General features: G+C 38.6%; 1 protein-coding gene across 2 annotated transcripts in view; it reads left to right on the top strand.

The window, feature by feature from the left end:
- Nucleotides 1–22,124, top strand: part of BRWD1 (bromodomain and WD repeat domain containing 1) — a 120,243-nt gene that overhangs the window by 87,608 nt on the left and 10,511 nt on the right. For both annotated transcript variants that reach the window (XM_077879221.1, XM_077879220.1), the window contains exons 34-41: nt 666–707; nt 2,905–3,051; nt 3,660–3,812; nt 6,729–6,895; nt 11,301–11,530; nt 13,844–14,008; nt 16,327–17,238; nt 18,231–19,151. In XM_077879221.1, coding sequence (XP_077735347.1) covers nt 666–707; nt 2,905–3,051; nt 3,660–3,812; nt 6,729–6,895; nt 11,301–11,530; nt 13,844–14,008; nt 16,327–17,238; nt 18,231–19,151 — 2,737 coding nt within the window. The remainder of the gene's footprint in view (nt 1–665; nt 708–2,904; nt 3,052–3,659; nt 3,813–6,728; nt 6,896–11,300; nt 11,531–13,843; nt 14,009–16,326; nt 17,239–18,230; nt 19,152–22,124) is intronic.

Here is a 22,124-nt window from a genome sequence, read left to right as displayed (position 1 = left end):
GGCGCCCCTAACTGTAATTAAAAATTAATGAACTTTACCATGCTCCCAGTGCCTACAAGTTCTTCACTCAAGATTATTTTGAAGTTTAAGGCAAATATCAATGGTATAAATAATTTCACTTCATACAGAATCAGGCACTAAGTTGTAGGAGTTTTAGGAAGGATACTCTTTAAAAACACTAACCATTATCAGTGTAATTAATATCAATTTCTACAAGACCCCTAACTGTAATACACTGATTTTCAAGCTACTTTATATTGGAATAAAAATGGGTACACAAATATTTGATTTAGGGAATAAGAAAATGTATAGAGTAGGAAATTGAGGAAATGTAGGAGATGGTTTCTAGGGTTTTATGGATAGAAGTAAAACACAAATTTAAAGTCGCTTATGCATGTACTATATTTAAGTCATGTACAAAGCATTTTTTTATCACTATCTTTTGGAATTAATGCATGTTCTTAAGGAATGCAAAGGGTTATTAAGAATGGTTGGTTTGTTGGAGGCTGGGTTCCACAAAAATCATTTGATAGGGTCTGCCTTTTGAGATTTTTGTAAAATAAGTTAAAAACCCTGGTAAGACCTAATGTCTTTGATATGCATTTAGATTATTATATTTCTAATGAGAATGTTAACACTTAAGCTGCTCTGATTTTTATTCCTAGGATGATAGTGATCTTCCTAAAACATCTTCGGGAAGAAGGAGAGTAAGTTAATCTGCCTGATTAACCTTTGTCTTTTACTTATTATGTGTTTTGAAAGCAACCTAAAGGGGGTCCTGGGGTGGTGCATTTGGTTAAGTGTATGATTCTTGATTTTGGCTCACGTCATCTCATCAGGGTTGTAAGGTTGAGCCCTGCATTGAGCCCCCCTACGTCAGGCTTCGCTCTCAGTAAGGAGTCTGCTTGTCCCTCCCCCCTCCCCATATGGTATAATTAATAAATAAAGTCTTTAAAAAAAATAAAAGCAACCTAAGATCTTAGATGTTTCTCTGAAAAGTTATATTAGAATTGGGTATTGAGTGTTTTGTGAGAGAAATGGCAAATCACTAAAAGGTGGGTAGTTAGGGAAGGTTTAGTGGAAGAATTGGGACTTGAACTGAGTTCTCACAGGGAGCTGAGTAGGAAGGGGACATTCAGAAAGTAAGGAGCTATTAGGACCCAGGTCAGAAAGTAGGCATGTGTGGCATGTCCCCACACTAGTGATAGAGCATTGGCCTGGCTGGTTTAGGGGTGGAGTATGGGAGTGAGCAGAGTAGCAGCATCTGGCTGTTTGTTACTTTGGGAGCAGATGATGATGGTATTGAAAACCAAGGATTTCATTTAAATTTAGAGGATCAATTGTACAACCAAAATAGTTGAATAGATTTTGAAAGTTAACAGGATCAGTATTAAAGGAAGTGATTTAGGAGTCTGTTGCAAGAAGTAGGAGTATAGGATGTGGGAGCCTGGTCAAGGACAGTGCTTGTATGGAATGGAGAGGCAGGGAGAGGATAAGCTGTTATAAGGGGAACTTTGTAGGATTTGATGACTAAACCTTTTTTTTTTTTTAATTTTTATTTATTTATTTATTTATTTATTTATGATAGTCACAGAGAGAGAGAGAGAGGCAGAGACACAGGCAGAGGGAGAAGCAGGCTCCAGGCACCGGGAGCCCAATGTGGGATTCGATCCAGGGTCTCCAGGATCGCGCCCTGGGCCAAAGGCAGGCGCCAAACTGCTGCGCCACCCAGGGATCCCATGACTAAACCTTTTTAAAAAATGACTTGTTGAAAGGATGGAGTTAAAGAGAACAGTGTATGGATATGTGGTTAGAATTTTATCAGCAGGTCTTTTAAGTTCTAGTAATAAAAGTAAAGATTGTTGATGCTTAACATTTTGGGGTGCCTGAGTGGCTCAGTCGGTTAAGCATCCGACTCTTGATTTCGGCCCAGGTCTTGATCTCAGGGTCATGTGATTGAGCTCTGTGGCAGGCTCTGCCCTGAGCTGCAGATCCTGCTTAAAGATTCTCTCTCTACACTCCCCACCCCTGATCCACATGCATGCACATGCTCTCTCAAAAAAGAAAGGAATGCTTTACATTTTAAACGTCCAAATGCTGCTTAAATTTAAGCTTAATATGTTAATTTTCCAAATATGCTTGCCCCAAATAACATTGAAAAGTTAGACTTGAATTATTGTCATCCGATTGTCTCATGTCCCCTCTTCTCTCTTCAGGCCAGCAGCTTGAACCCTCTGTTGCTGACTCTTCTTCCTCATTCTTTTTTTTTTTTTTTTTTAAGATTTATTTATTTATTTTAGAGAGAGAGCGTGATCACGAGTGGGAGGGATACAGGGAGAAAGAGAATCCCAAACAGACTCCACATACAGGGCTCAATCTCACAACCGTGAGATCACTAACTGAGCTAAAATCAAGAGTTGGGACGCTTAATCGACTGAGCCACCCAGGTGCCCCCTCTTCTTTCTCACTCTTAAAAGGACCTTTGTGATTAAATTGGGCCCATCCTGATAATCTAGAACAGTCTTCCCATGTCAAGATTCATGCCTTTAGTCAAGTCTGCCGTGTAAAGTGACAGTCATGAGTTCTTGGATTGGGATGCATGTATCTTTGGGGCCATTATTTAGCTTACCAAATTATTCCAGGTGATACTTCATATGTTGTGAACATTCTCTACACTTGAATGTAAAGTGATGGGGTCAACAATATTTCCAGAGTAATGGAAGTGGTGCTATTGGGTTTTTATAGAAAAGTGGGTTCCTTCCAAGTAGGTAGAAAATAAGAGTAGCCACATTGTTATAGTACAGAAGACAAGAACTCACTTGCATTTTTACCACTCTAATACGCCATACCACAGTGTTAAATTTCCAAGAATGAAAAAACTTAATATTATAAATGTGTTTTTAGGTCCGTGATTGGAAAAAAAGGAGCATCAAAGCAACCAACTATGTTGAAAGTAACTGGAAGAAACAGTGTAAGGAACTAGTGAACTTAATTTTTCAGTGTGAAGATTCTGAACCATTTAGACAACCTGTTGATTTGGTTGAATATCCAGTAAGTTGCCATTGTTTGAATGTTTGGGCCTTTTCTTATTTTGTATAGAGATTGGGGTGGAAGTATTTAAAGTAAGCTTTAATGAGTAAGATGTCTTAGCTTCATGTTAACTTTGTCTCTTACCACTAAGTGAAAGAGTTGTATTGCATATACATTTTCTTGAACTTACAGACACTCCTGTAACTTGGGCTGAGACTTAATCACTGCTACATCATAGTGGCAGGATCCTACAGGTTATCTATTATGTTGTAAGGCCAGTCCTAGGAAAACTGTAAATTGGATAAAAGCATCTGTATTCATTCTTCTAATATGAGAATGGAAAATTACCTTAAAAAAAGATTATAAAGCACAAATTTACTGTAGAAAGTTTGGAAATTACATAAAGAGTGTAAAGAAGGAAATAAAAACCATTCCATATCCCATGAAGTATATCATTTTGGTATATTAGGTTTTTATGTCTGGGTCTCTTTTTAAAAATTATTGATGAGTCTTCAGGTCTTCTAACCTTTTTCTCCTCTCTCATTTTGAATATTTTAGAGAACTGATGCACTTACATTTCTAAAAGTTGCAATTGTATCTTTGAGCTAATTATTGTTTTTAAAACCTAGGACTACCGAGATATTATAGATACTCCAATGGATTTTGGAACAGTAAGGGAAACTTTAGAAGCAGGAAATTATGACAGCCCTTTGGAATTTTGCAAAGACATCCGGTTGATATTTAGCAATGCAAAAGCATATACACCAAACAAAAGATCAAAGGTAATTTTAAAAGTTGTTGTCAAAGAAAAGTGTGCATAGTCTTTGTTGATGATCATTTTCCACTTGCTGATAAATGTTGGAACATTGCAGACAGGTGAGGATAGCGAAGCCACTGGTAAGAGCACTCTGCCACTGCCCAAATGTCTGCTGTTTGGTACCATACAGCAATTAATGTTTTCCTTTCCTGAAGGCAACAAATGGGAATTGTTGGGACTGAGGCAGCCAGTGAACTTGATACACAGATGTAGAAATCTTGAAAAGTGGATTAGAAATTTACTGATAGAGGCTGGAAGAATATTAAAAGTGAGGAAAGGAAGATCTGAAGTGGGAGTAGGACTACTGACACCATACTCCATACTGCTATTTCGGATCCAAAGAGGAAACACAGGAGCTGTCTGATTTTTTGAGAACACTAGTAGAAAGTACATCCCTGAAGTATTGTTAAAATGTTAACACATTAGATAACTTTTTAGAACTTGTTGAAGCATAATAAGTATACGAAAGTGTACATTTTCACAAATATCACAAATCCTTGTAGCCAGTAGGTGTTGGGTAATTTAAAAAAAAAAATCAATGATTTGAGAAGATTTAAAGCAAAACATATTATATACGTTTAGTATTATAGTACCTTGTCTATGATTATTGATTATCACTGTTTATTAACCATTTTGCCTTAATTTCACTCTTTATTATTTATTTCCAGACACTCCCGTGTTATTCTTACTTTGAGGACTCTTACTTTGCATTCAGTATGCAAAATTAACATCTATTTAAACATCAGTTTAACATCAAGTCTGACTTTTTTTTTTTTTTTAAGATTTTATATATTTATTTATGAGAGACACAGCGCAAGAGGCAGAGACATAGGCAGAGGGAGAAGTAGGCTCCATACAGGGAGCCTGATATGGGACTCGATCCTGGGACTCCAGGATCATGCCCTGAGCTGAAGGCAGGTGCTTAACTGCTGAGCCACCCAGGCATCCCAAGTCTGACATTTTTCTAAGCTTGTGTTACTGTCAGTATTCATCATTAGTGAGACCCTTTCTTTCCAGAGAGAAAATAAATCTCAATCATACCTTTTCCCCCTTTATTTAAAATACATATTTGAGGATATTTTACAACTCACCCAATTAATTTATTGGAGTTTTGTGTATTATCAGAATTTCAAAGTCTTGGTTAAACATACGTAACATAAACTTTATTATTTTAACTACTTTTAAGGGTATAATTGATTGGCGTTAATTATATTCACAGTGTTATTCAACCATCGCTGCTGTTGCCAAAACTCTTTTGTCACCCCAGGCAGAAACAATAACCATTAAGCAGTGACTCCACACTCTCTCACTCCCCTCAGCCCCTGACAGTGTCTCCTCTCCTTAGTCTGAGTATATGTCTGTCTATTCTAGATATTTCATGTAAGTGGAGTCACAACATTTGTCCTTTTGTGTCTGGCTTCTTTTACTCAGCAGAATGTCTGAAAGGTTCATCCATGTTGTAATATCCATGAGAATTTTATTCCTTTTTATGCCTGAATGATATTCCATTGTGTGGGTGTATGACATTTTGTTTATCTGTTCATCTCCTGGCAGACAGTTGAATTGTTTCTGCTTTTTGGCTATTAGGAGTGATGCTGCCATGAATATGGATCCTGTCATCATCTGTGAATAGTGATAGTTTCACTTACAGCCTTACAGTCTGAATGATTTTAGCTTCTCATTTTGTTAAATTGTTCCAGCTAGAATTTAGAGTATAGTGGTGAAACCAGGCAATCTTGTCTCATTCCTGATCTCAGGGGAACTGATTTTCAGTCTCTCACCATTGTGTATGATGTTAATTGTGGGTTATTTTCATACATGCCCTTTTTTCATTTTAAGGAGCTATTAGTTTTAGCCCCCGTTTTTGTTAAATGTTTATGTTCAATTCAGATGTATTACTGGATTTTACATAAAACCCAGTGAGAAGGGCAGCCCCGGTGGTGCAGCGGTTTGGTGATAGATAGATCAGAGCTTTGAACATTAAACTTTTCACTTATTTTCCAAGAATGATTGTGAATGAGTTGAGAGTACTTCTTGTAAATACGTAGCTGTACCAAAGTTATTTACAGTAGCATTTAACATCACATTGCTGAATTCTCTGAAAGCTTTGCCACTATTTAATTATAAAAACTGTTAAAACACAATCTTAACATCTGTTAAAGTTCTAGGGTCTATTTCCTTCCTCTGGATGAAGATAGCTTTTGGTCTGTAAGTCATGTATAGATCCAGGTGGCGGGCAGCCCGGGTGGCTCAGCGGTTTGGTGCCGCCTTTCAGCCCAGGGCCAGATCCTGGAGACCTGGGATCGAGTCCCACATCGGGCTCCCTGCATGGAGCCTGCTTCTCCCTCTGCCTGTGTCTCTGCCTTTCTCTCTCCCTCTCTGTGTGTCTGTCATGAATTAAAAAAAAAAAAAAAAAAAGATCCAGGTGGCATACAAACTGCAAGTTGGAGACAAAGGCGAAAGCACCTTTTGTTTCTGCACCCCAACAAGACATGGTCTTTGCTGCCTAGATGGCAATCCTAAAACCAGCCAACTTCACATCCAACTTTAGGAGAAGGGGATATTCTTTTGGATTTGTACATGTAAATGTGAAAATGGGAAAAGCCAAATGAGAACATTTACATGTATATGTAAGTCTTAGCCTTCAGAGAGTGCTTGATTTAAAACTGCTTTCTTTTTGCCTGAGAGGTATATGTTGCTGCCTGTTCTTGCAGATGTTGCTGAAGGAAGGTGGGGGCAATGGATAAAATCTGTAACAGCTAGTGTCTGTAACACTGATGGAACAGATTACAAGTAGCCTACTTTATACATTTTTTTGTGTGTATGTGAAGTGTTTTAAAAGATACGTTGTAACTCTGCTTTTGTTTTCATATCCTTGCAGATTTACAGTATGACCTTGAGATTGTCTGCCTTATTTGAAGAAAAAATGAAGAAAATCTCCTCTGATTTTAAAATTGGCCAAAAATTCAATGAGAAACTCCGAAGAAGCCAGAGGTTCAAGAGACGACAGAATTGTAACCGTGTCAATCAGGCTAACAAAAGTATCAGGTGAATTAGTAGTTACTGCAGGCTTTGTATGCAGTTAGAAAAATTTCAGGTTGTGTTACTTCCTTAATTTTATTCTAAAACAATTAGGAGTACAGTATGTTCAGAAAGATTTTTTTTTTTTATGACTTGAAAGCACTGTGTACATATAGAGCTATTGTATACTTTATAATTGGGTAAATTTTAAAGCATTTAATGAAAATTAGAGATTTTCAAAATCTTAGGAATACAGTATTATTTATTACACAAGAAGCTCTTTTTTATTTTTATTTTTATTTTTTTAAGAAGCTCTTTTTTAATGCAGAGAGTAAAGTGGCCACTTTGGGCAACCACTGAGCATTTGATTACGTAAAGGAAATACCGATTCAACATTATGTACCCTATTTTTTCTGAGGACTAGTAAAAAAAATACAACATGCAGGGCTTATTTATCCTCTGTCAGGAGTTTAATATTTATGTTCTGTCTTCCTTGACTATGTAGCTTACATTAATATCAGATTTCGGGTATTTTAAAAAAGTGTTGGAGTGTGAAAATGGAGTAATCAATTTAGTCTGTGTCCAGGCTTGTTTTGAACCTGCACTGCACCTGTGCTGGGTGTCTTCCTGCCAGTTCGGGGATTCCACTCTGTATCTCCTTTCAAAACTATCTTCTTCAGATTACTGCTATTGAATTCTCACACAAAGTTTGTTCTTATTGAGCTCCCTCTCTTCCTTTTTTGTGCTGCTGCTCTTGTTGTCAGAGTACATCTTTATATGTTATGGTTTATCTGATTTTCTTTATAATTGGTTAAGAAAATAATTTAAAAAATCATTTATACTGTTAATTATATTTACCTATGTGATTACCTTTCCCAGTGGTTTTATTTTTTGTGTGGAGTGAGTTACCCTCTGGTGTCCTTTTTTTTCCAGCCTGACGCCCTTGGGGGTTTCTTGTTTCTCGTAAGGCGGGTGTGCTAGCAATTCATTCTGGTCGATTTTTGTGTGAGACTAGTTTTGCTGGGTTGTAGAACTACCCCTCCACCCCCACATTTTGAGTATTGCCTCCCACTGCCTGCCTGCTCACCTCCCGCTGTTTCCGATGAGAAGTTGGTGAGTTGTATTGCTGACATTCTCTCCCTTGTACATACAGAATGGCTTTTTCTCCTGCTTTCAAAATTCTCTGTCTGCGTTTTGCAACCGACTACGATGTGTGTAGGAATTTTTCCAACTCTGTAGAGGAATGTTTTTCATCAAATCTGGGTGGTTTTTAGCCATTACTCAAATATTTTCTGCTCCTTCCCTCTCATTTGGGGACTCCTGCTATACATCTGAAGCTTCCTTCATTTTTCCTTCTTTTTCTGTTCTTCAGCTGGGGTAATGCTTATTGACTGGTCAGGTCACAGCTTCCTGTACCAGCACACATCTGCTGCTGGACCAGTCTTCTGAATGTCTGTTTAAGCTACTGTACTTTTCAACTCCAGAATCTTTTTTTTTTTTTTTTTTTTTAAATAATTTGTGTCTTCATTGATGTTCTCTGTCATCGTGCTTTCCTTTAATTCTGTAAACATCATTTGTTCTTCCAAATGGGTTTATAATAATTGATTTAAATATCCTTAGTTCAACATCTGTGTCCTTTCAGAGACATTTTCTGTTGCCTGCATTTTTACTTGTATATGGGTGGACTTCTTTAACTCTTGGTAGGTCTTCTATTATTTTGTTGGAAACAGGACGTACTTGCTAATACAACATGGCCATTTTGGACATACCATCTCTTCAGGTTTTCTCGCTGTTTGTTGACCTATTGTAGAAACTCTGGATTCTGATCCTTCTCCCTGTGATGGTGCTTGCTGCTGCTGGCTTTGTTTAGTGAGTCTCCTAAACCACTTTAGTAGTCTGTGTTTCCTACAGTGCTAAGCCACAGAAGTCTGCTTTTAAAAAATTTAAAATTTTTTTTGGCTTGTCTTCCCAGCTGTTTTCCCTGACTTAGCATAGCTCAGTGGTCAGAAGTTTGTGCTTAAACATTTTCAGTAAGCCTTCCACACTTTTTGAAGGTTTGTGTGGAGTGAGGCAGACTTCACTTTCCACTTACATTTTTCAGGCATGAGTCTCAAGGTCATCCTTGGATGACTAGATAACAGGACTCTCTCCACTCTTTGTTGAGTATGTGTAGAACCTTCCACATCCCCAGGAAGACACTGGAGCTTTTCAGAGACTCCTGTGACTGTCTCTCATTCTCTAGATGCCTTTAAATTTTTGACTGAACTCTGTTACTTTCACTGGTGTGGCAGCTTAGGCAGCTCTAGGATGGGCCTGGCTGGATTGCCAGCAGTGAGTGTAGTGCCCTTCGACAGGGCATGTCCCTATTTGGTGAAGCTCCCAAATCAGGCACCGGCTCCCTCCACTTCCTCATCCTGATACTCAAGGCTGGGCCACAGGTTTGGGGTGTGCGTGACTAGGAGGAGTCCAAAGGTAAAATGCCAAAAACTCTAAGTTTTTTCTTAGATTCAGAAGGTTTTCTTGAATAAACACTTTTTAATTTGTTAAGTGCCTGTGATTGTTTTCCACAGTTGTGAAATGACTTTTTTGGATGATTTTGCCAGTTTTATCTTTGCTTTTTTGGGTGAGAGGATCTGCCAAAGTCCTCCTTGCATCTTCATCTCCTTGTTTAGAATAACAGAGTTGCCCTGAAGCAAGTAAACATGTGCTCCTTGGGTAACTGAATTTGTCCTGTTTAGCTGCTTTATAGCCTGTAATTCAGGGACATATGTTACGAAGTACTATGTGAGTCCTCCCTCCCTCTTTTTTTTCAACTTTGAATTTTGAAATAATTTCAGAATTATAGATAACGTTGAATAATAGTCAGAAGAACTCCTTTATACTCCTTACCTGGACTCACCAATTTTTCATAGTATGTCACATTTGCTTTATCATTGCTTTATCTTTTTGCTAGGTGTTTTTCTTCTAAATCATTCAAAAGAATATTTCTGAGAAAACCTTTACAGATCCTAAATACTTAGTGTGGGTTTGCTTTTTAGGTTAGTAGGATTCTAACTACACCTTACTTACTGTATTACTATTATTTGACCCAATAATGTTCTTAGGACAAATTTTTTTTTTCTAATCTAGACTCAAATGAGGATTTGACATTGCATATAGTTATTGTCTCTTTAGTCTGTTGTTAAAAAAAAATTAACTCATTTAATCATCACATAGTCCAATTTTCATTTTTTTAAGTAATCTCTATGCCATTGTGGGGTTCGAATTCACAGTGCTGAGATCAAAAGTGATAGGCTCCACCGGCTGAGCCAGCCAGGCGCCCACTCTTTAGACTTAAGACTTTTATTTTCAACTTTTGTCTTCTTAATTGACATTTTTGGAGAGTATGGGCCATTTATTTTATAAAATGGCCCTCAGTTTGGTTTTTCTGTTATCATACGAGTTTTTTCATTTAATTATTTTAAAAAACTCTTTCTTTGAACCAATGAAGAGTAACACTTCAGAAAGACCTAGGATAAAAAGGGAACATTCTTACTCTGGTGGTGTTTACCACTTTGTCTTCTGTTTGAAATGAAATATGATGAATATAAGCATGTAATTCTTTCTTCTTGTATTTATTGGTCTGCCCTCCAATTGTTAGTAATGGAAGTTAATATTTTGACATAATAAGCTTTGAAATTTCTTGATGATGATAAATAGTTACTGCTTTCAAGAATCTTGTGGTTATCTTTAAGCTCAGATGCCTTGGATACTCTTTAAAAGCTCCTTTATCTTGTTTTATTTATTTATTTATTTATTTATTTATTTATTTATTTATTTATCTATCTATCTATCTATCTATCTTGTTTTAAATGAAAATACTCAACATGAATATTACCCAGATCTGTAATTTAAAACCTAAGACTGTCTTGTCCCAAACTTCTACTTTTTCTTCACGATCCATGGCTTTTGAGACCCAGCATGGTGAACTAGTTGGTACCTAGAAGTATACAGATTGGTCTTAATAAAAACTACTTTGTTGTGATCTCTTTTTTGCCTCTGTTCTTACTGTTTAGGTTTTATTGATATTTCCTCTTAATTTTATACTGTCTTTCGGAACATATAAATAGACCAGAGAGAAAATTGTGTCTTATTGAGACTCAGTTTTGTAATATAAATGAATGCCTATATATATGTTGGCTCCTTTTAGCATTTAATCCAGAGAACTTATTTTGTAACTTTACTACTTGGATAATTTGTTCATTACTCCAGTTTGGGGTAAAATTATGTCAGATTTAGAGTAAGAATATTAGTAGTAATCCATGTCAGAATAAGATGTTAACAACGAATGTTTTAATGTTTTGATCATAAAATTCTTGGGTTAAGTAATAGTATACTTAGGCATTCTCTGTTTAATTAAATTTTGTTTCCTTTGTCCATGTCTTTTGACCAGAAATATCAAGCAGAAGCGGTTAAAATCTCAGACAAAAGTAATTCCTGAATTGGTAGGTTCTCCTACTCAGTCTACCTCCAGTAGGGCTGCTTATTCTGCAAGCCACAAGACCAGTGCTAGTGTCTCTTCAGGTATGACGTCTGGGGACTCCTCAGATTCAGCAGGATCAGGATCATCAGAAAGAATGAGAAGTAGGCCTGTCACTCTAAACAATGGCTCTACATTATCTGGTGAGATGGGAACATTGTTATTTAACTGTGTAGCATTGCTAGTTACTGTGGGTTTAGAGGAGAAAGGAAATAAGACTAGCCCTGACAGCAATTTACAGTTCATTGGAAAAATCAAAAGTAACAAATAGGAGCAGTTACAGCATGTTTGATAAATGCTGGTCTTTGCAAATGGTACAGCCACATTCTCTGCATACTTGAATCTTCTATATTTTATTTTATTTGTAAAAGATTTTATTTATTTGGGGATCCCTGGGTGGCGCAGTGGTTTGGTGCCTGCCTTTGGCCCAGGGCGCCATCCTGGAGACCCGGAATCAAATCCCACATCGGGCTCCCAGTGCATGGAGCCTGCTTCTCCCTCTGCCTGTTTCTCTGCCTCTCTCTCTCTCTCTCTCTCTCTCTCTCTCTCTCTGTGACTGTCATTAAAAAAAAAAAAAAAAAAAAAAAAAGATTTTATTTATTTGAGAGAGAGAACGAGAGAGCATAAGCAGGGGAAGCAGCAGAGGGAGAAGAAGAAACAAGTTTCCTGCTCAGCAGGGAGCCCAATGCAGGGCTCCATCCCAGGACCATGAGATCATGACCTGAGCCAAAAAGGTAGATAGATACTTAACTGACTAAGCCAACCAAGCGCCCCTAATCTTCTGCATTTTAAATAATGGGATAGAAATATCACACTTTGTATCCAAAATAGATGCTTTTGTTTTTCTTTTTTCTTTTAAAGATTTTATTTATTTATTCATGATAGACGTAGAGAGAGAGGCAGAGGGAGAATCAGGCTCCATGCCGGGAGCCTGATGCAGGACTGGATCCTGGGACTCCAGGATCACGCCCTGGGCTAAAGACAGGAGCTAAACCGCTGAGCCACCCAGGGATCCCGCATTTGTTTTTCTTTAAATTAAAAAAAAAAAAAAAAAAAAGGGCATGGTAATCATGTGAGCTTAAAACTGGATGGCCTAGTGAATTCTAAACTGTTTATGTTCTTGGCTATTTGGTAGTATAACTAAAGCTGATCCTAACCCTTTGTTAGCATTGTAGGAATGAGGCTGTGGTGTATATTTACTTCTCTGTTACTCAAGAGTGATTTTGGCGACTTGTGATGATAGTGTAAAAATTACTATAATTTAAAATAATAGAATCAGGGACATCTGGGTGGGCTCAGTGGTTGAGCGTCTGCCTTCAGCTCAGGGTGTGATCCTGGGGTCACAGGAATAAGTCCCACATCGGCCTCCCTGCTCCATGGGAGCCTGCTTCTCTCTCTGCCTATGTCTCTGCCTCTCTCTCTCTGTGTCTCTCATGAATAAATAAATAAACTATTTAATAAAAAACTAAAATAATAGGACCAGAGAGTTAGAGTGCAGCCACATATTAGAGTGGCAAGCCTTGCAGAAGAGTTTGGGTTACTTAATTGGGTCCCTTGATGAGTAAGGGAATCACATGATGAATTCTATTTCTAGAGGCTCAGTCACTTTGGCAATAATATGCAGGGAAGGGGAAGAATCTGGAAACTGGATCAACCTGCTGGGGAGTAGAGTGGAATAGTAGAATAGGAGCAGTCAAAGTGACAAATGGCAGAGCCGTTTCAGGAAGAAACACAACTTGGTGATTGGTGTCCTAATGCAGCCACTCTCTTTAATGTGGAGTTGGGTTGTATTTGTGGAGCAAAATTTTATCTTTAACAGCATGCTCCCACTCACTTTTATGAAACTCTCTGTGATACGTGTAAGAATGCAGTAGACAAAAGAGCAGGAAACATTCCTGTGCAGTGTTCACGCTGGAGCATGCGCTCATTCAGTGAAGGTAGTAGGGAGAAGTGACCTGTACTATTTAAATTATTTATCTTGTTTTTTTCTATCCCTCCCCTGTCCCCCCTTCTGGTGGAACATGCCAAAATGACCTCTTGAGCTGAAAACGTGTGTGGTACTACTACTGTGCTGTTATAGGCATTACTAGCAAAAGGCCTGAAAGCCTGTCTGCTGACATGGGACTCAGCGGCTGTCTATCCTACAGGAAATACCAATCTCATAGGATAGAAGTGGATGGGGAAGCTAGTTACATTTTTAAATAGAAGTTTATGAAATATATAAACTATTTTCTGAATCCAATATAGGATTAATATGTTACTTTCAGAAAGAAGAGAGCAAGCTTGATTTGGAGTGCTGATTTGGTACTTTTTAATGCCACAATTTTATGAGCTATTCTTTGAAACACTTTTTTTTAAAATATCACTTCTGAGTATTTTGAGAATCTGCTTGTAGTCAGTTGTGTGTGTAAAGACAAAATATGTGTGATGAACTGTTGATGCTTTATTTTTCTTAGAAAGTGAAATGGAAGATTCCTTAGGTACCTCTTCATCATCAGCTTCAAATAGTTCAGAGGAAAGCAAAGAGAGTTCAAGACCTCGTGAATCTTCTTTACGTAGTGGGCTGGCCAGAAGCAGCAATCTCAGGGTGACCAGAACCAGAGCTGCTCAAAGAAAAACTGGTAAGAGACTCAGTGGTTGGTACTTTGGAGGAATGTGTATCAAGGGAATCCATAAGCTAAGCATGGAATGGTTTATTGTTTTAGTACATCTACTATGTATGGTTAAATGTTCTTTTTAGTTTTTATAAAAATAGATATAATTGACATATATTTCAGGGGTAGAACAAAACGATTTGATATTTGTATACAGTGCAAAATGATAACAATAAGTACAGTTACCATCAGTTACTATATATAAAGTTTTTCTTTGTTTCTTGTGATTAGGACTTTTAAGATTTACCCCTAGCAACTTTCAAATATGCTTAACTACAGTCATCATGCTATACCTTACATCCCTGTGACTTATAACTAGAAATTTGTACCTTTTGACCCTCTTTACCTCCCCTTCCCCCACCAGTCTGTTCTATCAGTGAACTTGGTTTTTTTGTGTGGTAGGTTCCACATGTAAGTGAAAATCCTACAGTATTTGTCTTTCTCTGTTGACTCATTTCGCTCACCATAACACCTTCAAGGTCCATCCATGTTGTCACAAATAACAAGGTTCCATTCCTTTTTATGGCTAATATTCCATTGTATGTGTATACTGCATCTTCTTTTCCATTCATTCATCGATGGACATTTAGGGTATTTTCATGTCTTGGCTTTTGTAAATGATGTTGCAATGAAATTGGGGTGCAGATATCTTTTTAAATTAGTGAGTGCTTAGGGGCAGCCTGGGTGGCTCAGCGGTTTAGCGCTGCCTTTGGCCCAGGACCTGATCCTGGAGACGCAGGATTAAGTCCCACGTTGGGCTCCCTGCATGGAGCCTGCTTCTTTCTCGGCCTGTGTCTCTGCCCCTCTCTCTCTCTCTCTCTCTCTCTCTCTCTCTCTGTTTCTCTCTCTCTGTCTCTCATAAATAAATGAATAAAATCTTAAAAAAAAATTAGTGCTTAATTTTCTTTGGGTAAATACCCAGAAGTGCAGTTGCTGGATTGATCGTAGGATAGCTCTGTTTTTAACTTTTTGCGGAACCTCCATACTGTTTTCCACAGTGGCTGCACCAGCTTGCATTCCCACCCACAGTGCATGAGGGTTCCCCTTTCTCTACATCTTCGCCAACATTTCTTCTTGTCTTTTTGATGACAGCCATTCTAACAGGTGTGAGGTGGTATCACACCGTATCACACTGTGGTTTTTGATCTGCATTTCCCTTATTGATGATGTTGAACATCCTTTCACATTCTTGTTGACCATTTGTGTGCCGTATTTTGAAAAATGTCTCCTGAGATCCTCTGCATTTTTAAATCCGATTATTTTTCCTAGTGAATTGTATGAGTTCTTTATTTTGACTAATTAACCCCTTATCACATATATGATTTGTGCATATCAGTAGGTTGCCTTTTTATTTTGTTGATGATTTCTTTTGCTGTGCCGAAGCTTTTAGTTTGATGTAGTCCCACTTGTTTGTTTATTTTTCGTTTTATTGCCTTTACTTTTGTCCCAAAAAAAAAAAAAAAAAAAAAAACATTGGCAAGATAATGCGTTTCATCTAGGAGGTTTCTGGTTTTAGATCTTACATTCAAGTTTTAAATCCATTTTGTGTTAATTTTTGTGTATGTGAATGATAGTACTCTCTTTTCATTCTTTTGCATGTTGGCTGTCTGGTTTTCCCAGCACTGTTTATTGAAGAGACTATACTTTCTCCATTGTATATTCTTGCTTTTTCTGTTGTAAATTAATTGACCATATATGTGTGGGTTTGTTCTGAGAGCTCTCTTTTCTTCCATCCTTTCCATCCTTTGGGCTTTCTTTTTCTTTTCTTTCCTTTTTTTTAAAATTTTTTTTTTTGAAAAAGAGAACGCTTGAGCTATGGTAGGGAGAAGGGGAGAGAGAATCTTACGTAGGCTCCACGCCCAGCACACAACAGGGCTTGATCTCACAACCTTGAGATCATGACCTCAGCCAAAATCAAGAATCGGATACTTAACTTGAAACACCCAGAACACCCCCATCCTTAGGGCTTTTTAGATTTAGAAGGGAAATCTGTTTTGGCATTAAGAGAGAGAGAGGGATCCCTGGGTGGCGCAGCGGTTTGGCGCCTGCCTTTGGCCCAGGGCGCGATCCTGGAGACCCGGGATCGAATCCCACGTCGGGCTCCCAGTGCATGGAGCCTGCTTCTCCCTCTGCCTATGTCTCTGCCTCTCTCTCTCTCTGTGACTATCATAAAAAAAAAAAAAAAAAAAAAAATAGAGAGAGAAAAACAGTTCTAAAAGAATCAATTAATTAAACATGTTGAAATAAGGAAGAGCTTTTTAATCTTATTGCTACTTTATTTCTAGGTCCAGTTTCTTTAGAAAATGGTTGTGGCAAAAAAGCCACTCGAAAGAGAGTCTATTTAAGTGACTCGGATAACAATTCATTGGAGACTGGTGAAAGTCTGAAAGCCAGGGCTGGAAATAACCGGAAAGTGCTCCGGAAGTGTGCTGCTGTGGCTGCCAATAAGATAAAACTAATGAGTGACGTGGAAGAGAACTCCAGCTCTGAAAGTGTCTGTTCTGGACGTAAGCTGCCTCACCGTAATGCTTCTGCTGTGGCTAGAAAAAAGTTATTACACAATTCTGAAGATGATCAGAGCTTAAAGTCAGAGATTGAAGAAGAGGATCTGAAAGATGGAAATCAGCCATCACCACTGGCTGGTTCTCATGCTGCCCAGAATACTGTGAATGAGTCTGAAAATGGGGATTCAGAGTCAGAAAGTGATTTGCGAGTAGCCCGCAAAAATTGGCATGCCAATGGTTATAAGTCACATACTCCAGCAACTTCTAAAACAAAATTTCTTAAAATAGAGTCCTCTGAGGAAGATTCTAAAAGTCATGATTCAGATAATGTACATAACAGAACTGCTGGTCCATCCACATCTGGGCAGAAACTTAAGGCTGAGAGTGCCTCAGAGGAAGAAGAGGAAGCAGATTCTGAACCAAGAAAGTATGCCGGTAGGAAATACAACACAGGCCGCAAGAATCTTGCTTTCCTTAAAAAAGCAAAGATTTTCAGTGACTCGGAGGACTCCGAATCTGAAGAGCAAGATAGAGAAGATGGCAGCTGTCACAGAATGGAAGCGACCTTGATTAGAGGGGGTTCGAAGTGTGAACCCACTGCTGGGTCCCATTGCTTCTCAGATCACGTATCTGAGACTGATTTGGATTCAGATGATGACAAAACAAAAGAAAAACCAAACAATTTTATGAAAGGTAATTCAAAACATGTAACCTTGGTTCACTGACATGTTCTCACTGTTTTTCTCTCCTCATAGCATACACTGTTTTTCCCCATGAAACTTTTGTTTGCCAGTTTTCTGTCCACCCTGTGCATTCTCAGTCTTTTCTGTGCATCCTTGATCTGTGTGCATGTGTACCTGGTTGTTAAGTATGTTTAGTTTTATTCACATAACAGGCAATCTTGGCCAAACAGCTCTTATCTAGTAAGATCTCACGTCTTGTAGCAGGTGTGGGTTTCAGAAAAGCAGAGGCAAAGTACCTTTACAAGCTGTGGTGGTACCAGTTTCGGAAGAGGAAAGAAAAGGGTAGGACTGTCTGCCTGAGAGGGATGTCTGAGTAAGAATAGCAGCTCGCCAGCAGAGTGGCCACCGAGCTGCTCTGTAGGGCAGGAAGCTGTTCCCCGTGCTTGCACATACTAGCTAGTTCAGTCTTCATATCTTTTCTGAGATAGGTGTTAGGTTAGTATTATTGTCCACTTTACTCATCATAACTCTGGGGCAGAGGAGTGAAGATCACTTGATTATTTAAGACTGTGTCTTGGTAGGTGAAGCTGATGAAAACTATGGAAGAGCAGGAGGCAGCTGAAACTAAGATTAAAGGTGTTGGTGCGATTGGAACTTGAGAAGTGAACACAAGTTTCAGAGAGGTGGAGAGTGATTAGTTAGCATACCTTACTGCCTAGGTGAAGAGAGTTTAGTCTGTATTCATGTTATTCATGTAGATATTTGTTCAAGTGTCCTGTGTGTGTCAATAGCAGGACCTGGGCGGGGGGGTTACTGATGGGCAGTGACTGGTGCTGAGGTGGCACAGAGTTCACTGCTCTGAGGCATTATGAGCCCCAGCATTCACTGCCATCCTCCTTCCAGGAAGAATTCTGGACTTCCATTGTTTAACATGTTGAGCGTTTAATTCCTTTACACATACTCTTGGAGATTAAAGAAATACTTCTAATTTTTAATTTCTAGATTCTACATCACAGGACCATGGTCAGAGCAGAAAAGTTTCCAGGAAAAGGGTCTGTTCCAGTGACTCAGACAGCAACTCAAAGGTGGTTAAGAGGTCATCAAAAGCCAGAATGGGTCTCCTCAGGACTCCTCGAAGATGTGCAACTACTGCTGCCAGTAAGATTAAGCTCATGAGTGACGTGGAAGATGGCTGCTTAGAAAGCATGTGTACTAGAAGCAAAAATGGAAGGAAAAAACCCCTCCATTCTGCAGGTGCCACAGCAAAGAAGACGGTGAGTGATTCTGAGGGAGACGTAAACTGTGAAGTGCCAAATGAGAAGTGTGCCTGCGAAGGGAGGCCACCTGAAGCGGACTCGGAAGGCAGTGCGAAGAGTATTCGTCCGTCTGTAAATGGAGACTCGGACTCCGAAGGTCTGCTGAGCCCCGACCATAAGAAGAGGCACAGCAAGAGTCTCAGAACAAATGTTGGACCTTCTGACACAAAGAATTCCTCGATTGGGTCTTCAGAGGAAGAGTCAAAAAGCCATATTCCAGGGGGTGAGATGGATAGAAAATGTCCTTCAGAATCTGCTTTGGTGCAGAAAGCTACCGCAGAGAATACGTTCGAGGAGGACCTGAATTACGGGCTGCGCAGGTGGAACGGCAGGAGGCTCAGGACCTACGGGAAGGCCCCGTTCAGCAAGACCAAAGTGCTGCGGGCGTCGCAGGCCGCTGAGGCGGAGGTGAGGAGGAAGCGGCTGCATCCTGAGCCCGAGGAGGGCGTGCGGGCTGAAACAGCAGGTGCTTCCCAGCTTGGGCCTGACCCTGGCCCCAAATCCGACTCTGAGTTGGTGTCTGTGACTGAATCAGACGTGGACTGTGCCAAGGATGCGAAAACCAAAAAGAGGAAAACGAGAGGAAAAGCAAAAGCGGTGAGAAAAGGTAAAGCTTGTACAACCGCAGCATCTAGAGGTGCGAGGCGACAGAGACAGAGCAAACGGCCTAGGCTAAGTGTGGACGATAACGACTGGGAGGACTTGGACTATGCAAAATCAAAAAGAGGTCTTCGACGTTCAAAAATAAAAACGAGAAATCAGGGCAGAAGGACCGTGAGATACCATGATGGGGATGACGACAGAAGCTTAGAAAATGTGTTAGATTTTGATGATTGCACCTTATGACCTTGAGAGAAAACCAGTTCATTGAAAGAGGAAATGGACTGGAATTTATGGTGAAAGTGGGCTGTTGAAATTATTTTTTGTCCTACAATTCAGGGAATATATTTATATTTTTCTATGAAAAGTTATGAATGTGACTAAATCATGACTGTTATTTTTATTTGCACTTGCTTGCCTTTGTAGCAGCGCTCAGCACAGGTGCCAAAATATGCTTCATTTTGGGGGCAGATCTACTTTGACAGTATTTAACTACAGATAGCAAGAATTTGAAATCTGTTCAACACTAGACATCCTGGTTATCAAAACCGATAAGCATTACTTTCATGGTAGCAAGTGTCATGCAGTTACTTTCTGAATGCTTCAAGAGGTGGTAGTTTCTAACCCCTGTCCTGTTGTAGTAAAACAATTTCACGTGACCTATGTTTACAGATTCTTCATGAATATTATGTGCATACTGACATTACAATCATGGGAGGTGTAACCATGATTAGTAGGCGAGGTACCTACCACTTTTTTTTTCCTTTTTCTTTTTTTCTTTCCCTGGCTACTTGAGCAGAATGCATTATACCAGATTTGGTCATTTTCATTGAAATGGTTTCTTTCCAAATGCTGTTGGGTCTTTTCTCTCTTTTTCTTTATTTTTAAGGAAAATATCATCACTTTTATTTTATAAACTTGAATTTATAAAGTGCTGGTAAATTATTTTTTAAAATGTTTTGATTGTATATTTTAAACCTGTAAGGCCCCGACCATAGTCCTAGCATTTTCTTTTAAATTGTGCACTAACAGAATACTATATAATTTGTCTTTCCAAGATCTCCTGGTTTCTATGTAAGGGATTTAACCAAAATCTTGGTCTTCCATAGTCTTACTCTGTGAAATAGAGGAGTTTGTGTGCCTTAGATTTAGGAAAAGTGTGTTCTTTAATAGAGTGTGCAGGGCCAAGAAAGTATTTAAATTATATGTAGTTTCCCCCCATTTCCATTGAGATTAGAGTTGAGTTCTGTTAAGAGTGCAATCGCAAATCTCCTCTATATAGGAAAATAGTTCAATGTCATTCTCCGTCTCTTTGTTTTAGCTTACTGCTGCCATGTGCAATCCCAGGCATTCTTTGCGGGGGCAACTAAGTGTATCTTTACTAGTGACCTCTAGTTTAAATCTTAAGAAACTGTCATGTGTTGTGGGAAAATAATTTTGGAATCCATTTAAAATGAAACTTCTATCACATCAAATAAGTACACTTATTTTCGAGCCAAATATTTTTGCGTGATAGGTTGTGCTACTCCATACAGTGTAGGTGGCCATTCCTAGCTTGTTTGTGCCTGAAGATGGACTTGATTCAAATGGTTTACATATTTTGTAGCTGAGGAGTATGTTACAGTACTCCCACCTTTGTTATTTATTGGCCCTGTGTTTGGTTTCAGACAAAATTAACCCTTTTCTCCTGTGTATCCTGAAGGTGTCAGGTATGGAAAAGCATCAGACTCTGGTGTCAGTGTTAGAGAATGTTCTCAAGTGTTGTTACTTTGCAGTTATCTATTCCATTCTACATGGCAGGAGGTACTTCTGTACTTCAATGTAAGGGGAAGGCTGTTTTTGGACATAACCAATTGAGATAGATGGGAGAGACCTACCCTTCCCTTGGTTGTTTAGAGAGCTATCACCACTTCAAAACTATGATGCTCTTCTTATAAAGCTCGTGTTAAGTGTATAGTAAAAAGAGTGATTCAGGAGAATTGTCCTTGACTATTGACCTGAAAACATTAATGGAATGTTCTTTACTTCCCTAGTTTTAAGCAATGGTGATAGATAGCCTATCCATTAATTTATTTAAACTCTTCTAAAGCTTCTCTGTTTTATATCTATTCTCAGGGTTATAACTCCATGTTTACCATCATCTGCAAAAAGGTACCAAAAAAATCCATAAATAAAATGTAGAATATGTTCATAAATACATAAATTCTTTAGGTAAAATGAGACTTTGATCATTTAGGCTTCATCAGTAGAACTATTCTTATCTTTTGGACTGAATTAACTGGTCATAGATTGGCCAGTCAGCCAATTATTAATTTTTCTTTTTGTCCAAAATGGTTAGACCGTTGTGTACAGAAGGCTGTATTTTGGGTTTCATCTGGGTAAAAAAAACAAGAATTTGGCCTCGTGAGTTTGAAGGCATGGTTGGCAATGGTAGCTTCTCATGTTCTGAAGTAAAACTAAGGGATTATAGTGAGAATCATTTTTATGGGTTTTTTTGGTCATGGTGCTATTCCTAAGGTTAACTTTGAATATGTGACACACACTCCTAAGTACTTTAAGGAAAATTAATAAATAATTAATAGTTCAAAAATGTTTACATTGAGCACTAGAACATGTTTGACTTTTTTTCTACTTCTCTTTATGCGAAATGCGCAGGGATTTAATGCACGGATGTACTTTAATGTGTTTGGGATCAGTTTGTATTTTCTTGTGAAAAGAGACAAAAGCTTGCAGATTGAATGTGAACTGATCTGGAAGTAAGTGCTATAGCTTTTCATTGCACTTGAAGTCACTTAATGGTATATATGAACAACAAGAAAAAACTGCTGTGGTTATGTATGTCCAAAGTCCTATGATTTTATTCATTTATGGTTGAAAAAAAGGGCTGAGGTGTTTAGATTTGAGTTTTGATTCCTTTGAAAGACTATTAAGAAAAAAAGGTGTCAAACATTTAAAAAATAGGTGAGGTTTAAAAGAGCTT

Source organism: Canis aureus, chromosome 30 (assembly GCF_053574225.1).
Source record: "Canis aureus isolate CA01 chromosome 30, VMU_Caureus_v.1.0, whole genome shotgun sequence".
Lineage (NCBI taxonomy): Eukaryota > Metazoa > Chordata > Mammalia > Carnivora > Canidae > Canis > Canis aureus.
This window is presented reverse-complemented; position numbering and strand designations above follow the sequence as displayed.